The 12,453-nt window shown below is 47.9% G+C and overlaps 4 protein-coding genes across 4 annotated transcripts; 2 read left to right on the forward strand and 2 right to left on the reverse strand.

Moving 5' to 3' along the window:
- Window positions 1-1,166: 1,166 nt before the first annotated feature.
- Window positions 1,167-3,087, reverse strand: GIQ15_06915 (azole resistance protein 1; the record flags this gene model as incomplete). Its single annotated transcript, XM_033554332.1, has 5 exons — window positions 1,167-1,820; window positions 1,908-2,223; window positions 2,488-2,688; window positions 2,750-2,835; window positions 2,884-3,087. The coding sequence occupies 5 exons, from the start codon at window positions 3,085-3,087 to the stop codon at window positions 1,167-1,169; spliced, it is 1,461 nt and encodes a 486-aa protein (XP_033403847.1).
- Window positions 3,088-4,288: 1,201 nt separating this feature from the next.
- On the forward strand, window positions 4,289-5,673 carry GIQ15_06916 (uncharacterized protein; the record flags this gene model as incomplete). The annotated part of the gene is made up of 3 exons (XM_033554333.1): window positions 4,289-4,723; window positions 4,774-4,926; window positions 4,981-5,673. 3 exons carry the CDS (start codon window positions 4,289-4,291, stop codon window positions 5,671-5,673), a joined length of 1,281 nt encoding a protein of 426 aa, XP_033403848.1.
- Window positions 5,674-6,482: 809 nt separating this feature from the next.
- On the forward strand, window positions 6,483-9,050 carry GIQ15_06917 (formamidase; the record flags this gene model as incomplete). The annotated part of the gene is made up of 7 exons (XM_033554334.1): window positions 6,483-7,090; window positions 7,366-7,426; window positions 7,522-7,614; window positions 7,700-7,718; window positions 7,781-8,069; window positions 8,126-8,396; window positions 8,463-9,050. The coding sequence occupies 7 exons, from the start codon at window positions 6,483-6,485 to the stop codon at window positions 9,048-9,050; spliced, it is 1,929 nt and encodes a 642-aa protein (XP_033403849.1).
- Window positions 9,051-11,269: 2,219 nt separating this feature from the next.
- On the reverse strand, window positions 11,270-12,066 carry GIQ15_06918 (D-tyrosyl-tRNA(Tyr) deacylase; the record flags this gene model as incomplete). Its single annotated transcript, XM_033554335.1, has 5 exons — window positions 11,270-11,338; window positions 11,406-11,599; window positions 11,677-11,719; window positions 11,787-11,929; window positions 12,060-12,066. 5 exons carry the CDS (start codon window positions 12,064-12,066, stop codon window positions 11,270-11,272), a joined length of 456 nt encoding a protein of 151 aa, XP_033403850.1.
- Between the last annotated feature and the right edge of the window lie 387 nt (window positions 12,067-12,453).

A 12,453-nucleotide genomic window follows, 5' to 3' on the forward strand; every position in this document is an offset into this window, starting at 1 on the left:
TTGCGGTGGAGAGGTCAAATATTAAAACGCTATTTTGAAGAGAATGTCAGGGATGCAAGTAACAAAACAGCTAATATGGCTGGCTATTACCAGAGTAGGCAGACTTACATCGACTCGAGCGCAAGTGTCACCCACAGCACCGTCCACAGGGCACTCTCTTTCGCATGGCCTCTGAGGAGGGCGGTTTTCCGCCGAGCTGGGTATATGCAGAAAAGGTAAACACAAGCGGTGAAAAATATTATCATGAACGTGAAGAGCACTATGCCTATCGTCGATTCAAAAATAGCTATGGCGCAATATGAGTCGTCGCTTGAGCTTGAGCTTGAGCCATATCTGACACCACCACCTCCGCCGCGTCGAGGGGCCATGCTAAGCAGATATTCCTTCTCCTCACACGTCCGAGGTTGGCTATTGTTTCCGTCAAGAGGAAGAAGAAGCAAGATTTTGAACCCACGACCGAGCAGATGCACAGGAAGAGGGAGCCGTAAATAAAATTCAGAGAAATGTGACTCTGGAAACCCGCCCAATCTCTCTTATAGCGCGCTAGCAGGCTTTTTAAGCCTCCAACCGTTATATACCACAAGGGTATTTTACATATTAATATGTTGGTTTCTTGCCCCCTTGCAGAGCCCCGTTTGCAGGGTCAGAAGGGCGCAGTCATCATTTTGGCCCGCGGAGGCTCGACTCCAGTGGCAGGGTAGCCCATTTTCTCAGTAAAGAGCAGGGAATTGCGCCAGTCTCCGGCGAACGCACAAAAGCAGGTCAAGCAGCGGGCGTTATGCTCCCTCTTAAGGCTCTTATCGTTGGTATAACGGGTCTTGCTCCGCAAACTAGGCGCTTGGCCGTGGGCTCCCATTGGCAGGACTGCTGCCAAAAATAACTGCCCATGAAACTGCACTCGCCGTCGCCGATGTGATTGGCGATGTCGGGCAAGACATGTTGGACCAGCGCAGGGAAGATGGATGCAAGATGAGAAGTCGAGGAAGTGGAAGAAGAAGTTGACATCCCAGGTGGTCACGTGTTTACTGCCTGCCTGCCTGCTCCAAATGGAATAACGCAGTCAGCATATTCAGAGGAGTAAGAACCACTCTTCACGTTAAATCTCTCGCCATACTACGGAGTATAATCTGGCAAAATGGCATCCCTGGAAGACTAGGTGTTGTGCTTTAGCTTGTCTCAGACCTGGAAGCCTTCTTAATAGACTTAATTGACCTCCACTCCATCCCCATCGAGGAGATTAATGCTGCTGCAGCCAGCGCAACTCCGCAATAAATCGTTCTAGTCAAGGCAAAGTTGTACGCCTTTAATACACCATCCAGAAATTCTAGCCCAACGGTGTCCCTGAAGCCTGTCGCTCCTTTATCGAGCACAAGCTTGGGGTCTAAACTCGGCACGATATTAACGAGACCTTTGAGTAATTGGCTTGTGAGCACATTCTGTGCCACAGATAGCCACACTGCGCCCCCAAGAATCTGTGCAAAGATCATGATAACAGCACCAACAGGCACGTCTGCGAACGCTAGAACTGTTTGAGCAGCTGTGTGAGATTGTTGAATACCAAGTCCGGCGCCAGCGCTGAATATGAGTTGGTACCCTATCCATTGCGCAGTAGAGGACGAAACTTGCCATGTTGTTATAAGGGAGGCGCCAGTAAGTAGTAAGGTAGCCCCTAGGATCATAAAGGGGGTATAGTATCCGGATTTTGCAACACCGATGCCAGCAATGAGAGAGAAGATCACAGTTCCGAGAGTGGTTGGCAGAATGCGAGTTCCAGAGTCAAATGCTGTAACGCCTTGGATGACTTGAAACCAGATGGGTATCTAGGGACTCTGTTAGTAGATGGTAAACAGAAACTAATAAGCTGCACAAACGAGGTATTGAGCAGAAAACTAATAAGGACCACGAACGAAGTATTGGATAACATTAAGGGCGCCCCCTGCATGGAAAACATAGCAGGCACTGCATGCCACACTTCGCTGTTTGATAATTCGAGGTGGCACAGTAGCGCTCTCTTGCTTCCAAACTTGGATTATAATGAAGGCGAGCCCAGCTACTCCCGCTGCTGTTAGTAGAGCGATTGGTGGGGCGGTGTTCCATTTATATACCGAACCACCCCATTGAAGGGCGAGAAGTAAGCAAACGACTCCTGGAACTAGAATACTAGTACCGAGGATATCTATCTGACCAAGCTTCTGCTGCCAGGTAGTTAATGTCTTCTTCGCACTAGTTAGCAGATGAAAGAGAATACCATCGTAAATAAAGCGGCTCCGCCAATTGGCAAATTGATATAAAAAGACCAACGCCACGTCATTTTCGTTGTAAACGCTCCACCTAATAAAGGTGCAACGACAGAAGCGACGCCATACATGCCACTATACGAGCTGACGAATATTGGTCTCCTTGCTAGCGGAAGACTGCTTGCCAGGATACTATGTACAAGTAAGTTCACGGCCGTTTGAAATGAAGGGAGCCTTGAGGCCTACTTACATGATGAACCCGGCATTTATACCGGCGCTGCCTAGCCCCGCGAAGGCACGGCCTATTATAAAGGTACTAGAGGTTAAAGCAGTAGCACAAATGAGAGAGCCAACCTCAAAGATGACAACTGAGCTAAGAAAGACGTATTTGATGGAATAAAATGAGAATAGTTTCCCAAATACAAGTTGGAAGGCCGCAAAGGTTATAAAGCTATGGTTAGTTAGTATATGCTCACCTATCATCTGGGAGAGAGTTGGTGGTTGTAACTTACTACGCAGATCCATACCACCCAATGTCATTTATGGAGTGGAAATCATCAGTAATTTTGGGAATTACAGTCGTGATAATAGTTTTATCCTAAATATGTTAGCCAAGTTCCCTCTGTAAAGCACTAGGTATCCTTACCAGGGCCACCAAGAAGACCGAAGCAGCCAGAGAGCCAACTATCACAACAAGCTTGATACCATGAGGATGGTTCTGCTCATCGGCATTCTGGAACATGGCATCTTGCTCCGCATTCGTCTCGTTCTGGTTATATTTGCCGTGTACTGTGTCATCATTTTGCTGTAGCTCTATGGCCGAGGCCTGCTTAGCCTGTTCTGAGCTCATTTTCCGTAAACCAGGCACTATGCAGGATAGTTGTAGGTATTCAATCTTGTGACCATCTATAGTGATGGCATATTTAAAATTTTAGATTGAGGAAGCTTAGTTGGAAGCCGTTAAAATAGTCCAAGACCAGACTATATTGATGGGTTCGGGCGGATATGCGCAGGAGAGATGGAATATAACAGGAAGTTAGTCATAGTCAAATATCCCAGAGGGTATAGAGTTCCGACAGTTAAACACCCTTTGGAATGAGATATCTGCATGTCGTTCTTTAGAGATTCCACGTAGAGAAGACATTAAAGGTTATGCTAGAAGCGTGTCTTAAAATAGGCGACTTAGATCCGCCTGCATGTTTAGAAAGGACAGGGTAAGGATAGAGGTAAAGGCCAATTAGCAAAGGCTATCCATGATATTTCTACAAGCAACTTCGCTGTCCAGCAGTTTCGAGGGTGTGCCTAGCTTTTCACAGACTATGGGCAGCTTATCGCTATACTAAAGGCATAGTATAAGCGGTTGAAGTGAGGATGGCTCTAGTTAATACGGAGGTAACTCGTTCAACTAAGGGCGGATTCCAGAGGTGAAACGATTACTAAGCCGGAGTAGGAAAATCTAACTCTCCGGGGAGCCTCATATTGCTCTGTTTATATCGATCGACATGTTTCAGGTGAGTTGGATAACTATGCATATCCTGGGGGCTTTTGCAGCGGTGTCACTTGTCCCGTAGAGCCTACGATGTGGCTGGAAATATTTATCTCCCCTTTTTAACTCATACAACCTTTCGATGGCATCCAGACTACGGAGCACAAGCAGAAGTGGACGCCTATAATGATTATCGGAAACATCCTCTTTGATCCTCTCTTTTCTACCAGGACTAGGCTCGGCCTGTGGGCTAAAAATGCCTAATGTTGGTTGGGCGCTGTCGCTGTTCCCAAGCTGGCCCACTAATAATGTGCGATTAGCCGCTCATTGCTTGCTCGGGATCCAGCCCCTTACATATGCGCTACAACAATGTCATTGTATCCCGGCCAGATGCAGTCTGGAGGCCCCCGGTTGGCTCCTGGCTAGTTCACCGCGTAGCCGGCTGGGCTATTCCGTGTCTTGCCTATGTCTCCGGCTGTGATATATAGCTTTGGCATGGTAATCAGGCAGGAGGCCTTTCTCCAACCGAAATCATGCCCTGTTTTGCCTTTGGTTTCTTGCAGAGATGACGGTTATATGCCCTACACCTAGCACCGATAATGCTGAAATACAGAAGGCCGCGATTGTCAGCTACGAATCTATCAGTAATGCCAAGTCGACATCGCTAGCAGAAGCTAAGAACATTGACGATATACTGGTCATTACCCAAGCCGCTCTGAGCTCTTTGATCGTAGAGACAACCCACGACTACTCGTCCAATATGGCGAAGCAGAGATCAGTTTTAACGCTTGACGAAATGGAAAAGAGGCTAGGGTATAAGGTTGCCGTCCTTGATAACCCCAATGAAAAAAGGGAACGATTTTATTCAGACCTCACCCCAGTTCCAGAGAGTGTTTACGAGCAGACCAGAAAGGAACTCGATGACTATCACAAACGGGAACAAATGCAGGATCATAGAGGTTTGCTAGAAACGAACGCCCTAGCAGCACATTTCGTTAAAGTACGCAAAATTATTCGCTGGACACTTGACAGTATCTAACTTATATGCAGAAGATTGAATATGGCGAGGATGTGGTACATATCCAACGTAGGAGCTATACTAGCTTGTACAGTTTTACTGTGGACATTCGATATGGTTCTGATTTTAGTTTACCCCTTGTGCTTACCGCAAATGACGTCCTGAAGTTACTGGTTGCTACACGGGTAGGTAAACATACTGAGGCCTTCTTGGGGGAGAATGTACTAACAACCGTGCAGCCGCAATATAACTGGCCGGAAAGTCAGGAAAGCCTATTATTTAAACTACCACAGGAACTCCGTGATGCAATTTATGAGCTCACTCTTCCAGACGGAAAGTGGGAAAAGAGTGATATCAATAACGAGTTCGATATCTCAACCTTTTTCACAGGATTAGGCGACCCCGACGGCTTTTACTTTCCATTAAACAAAGAGCTTGGTGTCCTAATGGTTAATAAACAAATACGCCGCGAGGTGTTGCCATTAGCCTTCCAGAATACATTATTTTACTTCGACGATATGGACGACTTTATTAGATTCGGTGTTTCAATCGGATCAATCGGACGCAGAAATATCACATCTCTTGAATTTTCCTGGGAAAGCAAAGCGGACTTGTGTCTAAGCCCGACGGTCTCAGATGAGGACAGTTTATTATGCCGGCTGCCCTCTATCCATGTGTCGAGGTGTATTAGCCTACTAAAACAGTTCAGAAAACTAAAACGACTACGGCTCTGGTTTGACAGCGAGGTATTAAGCAACATGTCTCTTGACGATTTCAAGATGGACCCTGGTATTGACAAACTTTGTTCCCTCCAAGGACTGAAACACGTTGATATATTGAGTTTTGGTGTTGATCCCACAGCATGCCCAATATCTGCGTGGCTCAAAGAAACTATGGAGCATTCTACAAGTATAGGCAGGCAGATATCATAGAGAGGTATATGGCTTCCAAGTGCTCTCTTGCTAATACCAATGATATATTTAAATAGTTTTAATCCTAAGATAATGTAACGAATGAGCAAAATACTAAAGTTGAAGCTAGAGTTGAAGATCAGCTTTCTCATTCCACATGGGCATATTGATAGTATCTACTAAAATAATATTTAATGTGATGATAGAAATGCAATGAGGATAGTCTCTTATAACTATAACTAGCACCGTAGATCGGCATCTAATACATGTCGAAAGTACAGCGCATCTCAGCTTCGGCATTGATGCGGGTCAGTTTATGCATAGGATTGAGTTAACTGAAAATTGAAAAGTGAGTCGACCTTGCAGGTTCGTTTAAGTACAGGAGCCAGGGTAATCCCGATTACTGACCATGAGAAAAGCAAAGAAACCATGCTTCTCTAGAGAGATTTCAGCTTCACCTTCTCGTATTCTCAGCTGGTTATCGGAGAATGGCAGGGTTGAACAATGGTTCAGGATGCCATCGAAAATCTATATAAATGGCGTCCTGGCACGCATGTCCTTATACCCCGTGGAATCTTCCCATCATCATCTTTCTCTCATCCCTTACTATTGACTCGATCTAGTGAAGATTCTTCCTCTTCCTTGAAATCAATATGAAGTTCTCAAGCGTACTTTATTATGCAGCCTCTCTCGCCCTGCTAGATCCGAGCTCTGCTGTAGCCCTCCCAGCGAACCAAGGGCCATCAGGTCAACAAGAGGTTAGGAATATTCCCCTATTCCTTTCAGCAGCAGTTTCGATATAAGACCTCACTAACATCAAAGCCACATAGATGCGTCTCTTTCCAAGCAAATGCTATCCCGACCCCTGCAAGAATATAAAATTCGACCCTGCACATGCTGACTCCGTATGCGGAGATGTACGACTCGGGCCTGTTGTCCTACCACGTCGATTCCCCGTGTCAAATGAGCTCCGGACATATGCCAGGTTCGGCGGCTTGTGTCCAGATGAGTTCATTTTGAAATGGACTGGCAACCTAGATCCCACGGTGTGGTTCAATTATCCAGACGCCAATGGGTTTACTATCGATACCAATGGCAATCCGATAATGGCCGAAACGAATCTGACCGTGGGCCGAAAACTGGACCGGTTTGGGAATCCAACTGGCAAGTTCCTGGCGCCGTTGGGAGCGCCGTACATCGAGAGATCATTGCCGCCGCCAAACCTCGCCCCAGGGCCATCTGGAAAATACCCAGACAACTATCATGTATACGAGGTGATGCAGCAGTTTAAGGGCAGCCTGGGCCCAGTGGCCAGCTGGTTCGGTCAACCTGGGTTTGGCTCGCAGATTCTCACATATATTAGCGTCGGCGAGTTGGTCAAGCAGGGGTTCTTGCGAGAGTTGGAGGAGAGTGAATTTGATGAAGCGGTTGAATATTCGTATGATCAGCCTCGCAACAGTTCTAGCCCGGCTTGAATTCGATCATAATGCATGCAATAGTTGATAATAATCATCTTTCTCTGAGATTTGTAGTACTGAATTCGCACCTAAGGTATAAACTTGAAGTACTCCTCATGTTTGCAGTCCGCTTGAATCCCCGCGTATAGATATTTACCCCACACTCGTAAACAGGATTAAGAAGAAATAAACATACCAAGGGACGGGATGTAGATTGAAGTGTTCGAGCGGGAAGTCTGAACTCGACGCCACACAGCCAACCGGATCTCGAGGGCCAGGATGAACTGAACCATGGCGATGTAGCATCCGCCTGCGGGGTAGATATCGCTGTATATAAACATCTATATGCGGGGGATGAGGATTGTATAGCAGGATTTACAAAAGTAGGTCAACCAACCGATAAGTTACGCAGAGAAAAGTTGTCGTCGTCATGGGTGTAAACGAGATTCGCACGGCGATGCGAGTCGACCGCAAGAAGCCAGCGGCGGAGCAACCGGGAATTCATGTATGTATACCGTCCATTGCCATGGTGATGGTACTTGTCTCTCCATCGAACCGGCTGTCAAGCTAATATGAAGTAACCATGGCAGAACCGGTGGCACCCTGACAGTTCGTCCTCCATCTACATCCTCCTATCAGTAAGCCACCTATAGATACTGATACATGCATAGTTCCCGCCTGTGGCAGCATCAAGAACGGCGAAACAGTAAAGATTGAATGCCTCGACTGGACCGGCGGCCAGATCAAGAACAGCGATTGCGCTGATGATGTTCGTGACGTCGACCTAACTCACGTCCACTACTTGAGTGGCCCATTCGACGTGGAAACTGCAGAGCCTGGAGACGTGCTGGTCGTTGAGATACAGGACGTCCAGCCATTCCAAGACGAGCCATGGGGGTTCACCGGAATTTTTGCGGCAGAGAATGGTGGAGGATTCTTGTCTGAATTCTACCCTGAGGCGTAAGAAGGTCCCCCTTTCAAGGCCTTACATGGATATCGCTGAAATTATAGAATAGAGCAAAAGCGATTTGGGACTTTGAAGGAATCTTTTGCTCGTCGAGACATATTCCTGGCGTCCGATTTGCAGGTCTAATCCATCCGGGGATTCTTGGATGTGCGCCATCCACTGAAGTGCTGGCCGAATGGAACAGGAGAGAAGGGGAGTTGATCGCGAAGAATGTAGGAGTAACAGTCGCCAAACCACCAGATGCAACCAACGCCCACGCTGGAGGTGCAACTAGTGAGCTGAAGGCTAAGATACAGATGGAGGGAGCTCGAACGGTTCCTGTATGATATCTCCTTGTTTAACAGCACATCCTCATATATGCATCCTGGCACTAACGTACGATATAGGGCCGGCCCGAGAATGGTGGAAACTGTGATATCAAAAACCTCAGCCGTGGTAGCAAGGTATACCTACCTGTGCACGTTAAGGGAGCCAAGTTCTCCGTGGGAGACCTTCACTTCTCCCAAGGAGATGGCGAGATCTCCTTCTGCGGCGCCATCGAAATGGCCGGAATAATCACGGTAAAGCTCAACGTGATAAAGAATGGCATGGCCCAAATGGCTATGAAGTCGCCTATCTTCCTACCAGGACCCGTGGAGCCTCAGTTTGGAGCAGGCCGATACCTGACCTTTGAAGGATTCAGTGTTGACCATAACGGGAAACAGCACCATCTGGATGCCACTGTTGCGTATCGGGAGACATGTAGGAGGGTGATTGAGTATCTGCGTCGGTTTGGGTATTCAGATGAACAGGTCTATCTTTTACTTAGCTGTGCGCCGGTTCAGGGACATATTGCTGGATTGGTGGATATCCCCAACGCATGTACGACTATGGGAGTGCCCTTGGACATTTTCGACTTTGATATTAGGCCGGAGGCCATTCCGAAGAAGAGAGACATGGGCAGCTGTGCGTTCACTAGCTCTCGCAAGGGTTAGTATTGAGAATACGTTGTGAAATAGTGGCTAGGATCAGGGGTTTAGTTCCAACTTCTGGAGAATTAGTTATTGTTCTATGCCAATAGTCAAAGATTCAGTGAGGTACTGCTGTCATTTATGATTGGAACATGGCCTTCAACACCACTGGGACACAGCGGCAAAGACCCTGAGAAAATAATAGACGGAATGCTGATGCTCGTTCCTAAGTACGAAAATAGAGAGCCGTCGTAAAATCAACGCCTCCAGCTCCGGCTCCGGTTCCGCTCCCATATTCTCCGTAAACTGGCCAGTGGGGAATGAGAAGTGAGAAGTGAGAACGTAATTAAATTACACGCGTTGTTCTTTTCTAAAAGTAAAAATCGTTAATTGGCTTACATGTTAACTGGATTCGTGTATTGTGCACTGCGTAGACTGTGTGCTCTGCAGAGTTGGGGGAGGTCAAGAGAAAAATTTCTTAGCAGCGGCTTTGGCCTTGCGTTCCTGCTCAGTGATACTCTTCTTCACGCGAGTGATTTCGGCAGTGATTCCGGCATCGTTGGGCGCAAGTTTAGCTGCTGCTTCCAGATCTTTGAGTGCATCATCCTCCTCTTTCAATCCAGCAAGGGCGATGGCTCGTCGATAGTGTGCTTTTGCTCTGTCTGCGTCCTTGGCGCCAGCTGTTTTGGCCTGGTCGAGAGCGTATCCTGCCCAGGTTTTACCGTCTGTAAAGCGCTTCAGTTTGTTGGCTAGGAGGGCGGAATTGGAGTGCAGGGCAAACCGGAGAGCTACCATCTGCGATTCGAGCTCTGGTGGGTCATTTTCGGCGGGGGTTGGGTATTCGTTGAGATAGCGCAGACCCTTTTGGTATTTCTCTAGACCTAGCTGCGCGTCACCAGCCTTGAAGGCCTTGTTTCCGAATTCCTTCAGTTCAGACGCGATCCTGAAATAGTCTGGTCCCGTAAGTTCCTCGTTGTTGTCTTCCGGGTAGTCTTCGTACTTGTCACCAGTCGGGTCGACAGATCGCTGTGTAGCAGCATCGTATTCTTCGCCCTTGATCTCGCCGCAGTCTACGACTTTGACCTCCGAGTGTGGCTTGTCACCTGGGCTGGTGGGTAGCGTTTCCACCTTGCGGATAATGCCTTTGCCATTGATCACCTCTCCGAAGACGACGTGTTTTCCGTCGAGATGTGGTGTTGGAACAGTGGTCACGAAGAACTGGCTCCCGTTAGTTCCAGGTCCAGAGTTGGCCATGGAGAGCAGGAATGGGCGGTCGTGTTTTAGGTCAAAGTTCTCATCGTCGAACTTCTCGCCATAGATCGACTCTCCGCCGGTGCCGTTGAACTCGGTAAAATCACCACCCTGGATCATGAACTGCTTAATTATTCGGTGGAAAATGGAGCCTATAGCAGTGTCGAGTCAGACTTTGGTCTTCAAAACTGACTTCTTCATAGCAAAGTCTATGCCTGTGAGATACGCACCCTTGTAGCTGAGTGGCTTTCCAGACTTGCCAACTCCCTTCTCGCCGGTGCAGAGGGCGCGGAAGTTCTCTGCGGTCTTGGGGACGACTACTCTACATCAGTCACATTAATGTACTCAAAACCAAATGAGCAGGAAGCTAACCATCGTTGAACTATCAAATTGCTCAGTTAGCCTAACACGGAAGACGAAGCTTGACTTGACGCTCCATGAAGCTTACCAGCTCAAAGACAACTCTGCCTTCTAGCCTTCCACCGATTTCAAAGTCGAAGAACACGCGCGGGCGGCTACCTATAGGGTGATATCTGTTAAGAATAGGCTCAAAACACTAATCTTATGCTCTCTCCGTACCTGAAGTTTCAGCCATGACGGATGCTTAGGATAGTGCAATTGCGGTTTGTACGCGGGTGACGTGAGATGGAGATAGCAAACAGTCTTATACGGACAGGAAGATCGGTCTGGGTGAGAGAAGGAGAAGAAGAAGAAGAAGAAGCGTCCTGTTGACGTTGAAGGAGAGGTTCAGGAACCTTCCATGCGCCGTTTGCTTGTCCCGCATTCAGAGACAAACAGTGCAAACATGCCCCGCCCCAGAGCCCTAAGCCCTAAGTCCTCTTTTGGACAGCAGGAAGCATAAATCAGTAAACATAAGCAGTAACATGGTTGATGATATACAAGTATGTCTATGCTAACAGCTAATCGCCGGGTAAGGAAGTGTATCTACTATCTGGAAACGGATAAGACTGACGCCGTTGGAATGCCCTTGTCTAGTTGTTGGCACTGGTACTTCCACTCTCCTCCTTCTTCGCTGGCTTCGTGTCGATCTCCAGAGTGACCTGAGTTCCAGCTTAGCACCACCGATATAGCTAGGGAGCGCGTATCCGAAGACAGAGAGATACATACCGGCCCATCGTTGACCAACCCTACTTCCATCATAGCTTGGAAGACCCCATCCTTGACCCGATCCTTAGCATACAAGTCCTGCACCTTGGAGTAGAAGTACTGATACAGTTCCCGCGCGGTCTTTGGGTCCGCAGCACCGTGTAAGTCCGGCTTATTGCCCTTTTTCAGCCTAGCAAGCAGTGTGAACTGTGACACTGTGGGAATATACATCGTATGTACATGGTCAGCCGATGTCAAGTGAGCGAGATCAGAGTTAATGCACTCCGCATACCGCACAGGACCTCCCCTTGGATGTCTTGCACACTCTGCTTCCACTGTGGGGTATACAAGTTAGCACTGCCATATGTGGCTGCAGGATGGTACAAGATGAAGGGTATGTACATTTGCACCAGTATCATCGGGCCACATTTTCAGCTTCAACAGCTTGGCCGCAAGGGTGTCTGCATCTTTCTGGGTATCATCTGGCCCGACGGCGGCAAACACCAGCACCCCACGGCCAATGGATGAAATCAGTTGCTTGTCGACTGTAACCGAGGCAGATGAGACCCTTTGTAAGATTGCTAGATCATGTTTTCCAGGGGTGGTTAGTCGGTGTACACAGCTGTGTCCCCAGGGCTGAACTCTAGGGGAGGGAGGACTTGTCGGATGTCACACCTTTCATTTTATTCCACGAGCGGAGATCCCACAGGTAGGCACACGTTTGGTTTATTCATGCACGGAGTGTTCGGTATGGTGTACTTGCGACTTCGGATGCATGAGCAACGATTAATGGACAGCTCCGTCTGGACCAGCAGATATTAAATCCAACTGTGTTTAGTCAGCTAAGCTACTTCTGTCTCTCCCCATCCTCGATGTACAGTTACATACTAAGTCTCACGGACGAGGCTCTTACAGCTACGGAGTACGGGGGCAGTCCGTTCTATGTGCATATCTGAAGTATTAAGACGACCCCCACTCTCCCCCCAAAAGGTCATTAACTGAGCAACTATGAAGTATCATAGCCTAAATGTATACATCCTGGAGGATCATGGAACAGCAACAACGCATA

This window comes from Arthroderma uncinatum, assembly GCF_011692745.1.
Source record: "Arthroderma uncinatum strain CBS 119779 chromosome Unknown scaffold5, whole genome shotgun sequence".
In the NCBI taxonomy this organism is placed as follows: domain Eukaryota; kingdom Fungi; phylum Ascomycota; class Eurotiomycetes; order Onygenales; family Arthrodermataceae; genus Arthroderma; species Arthroderma uncinatum.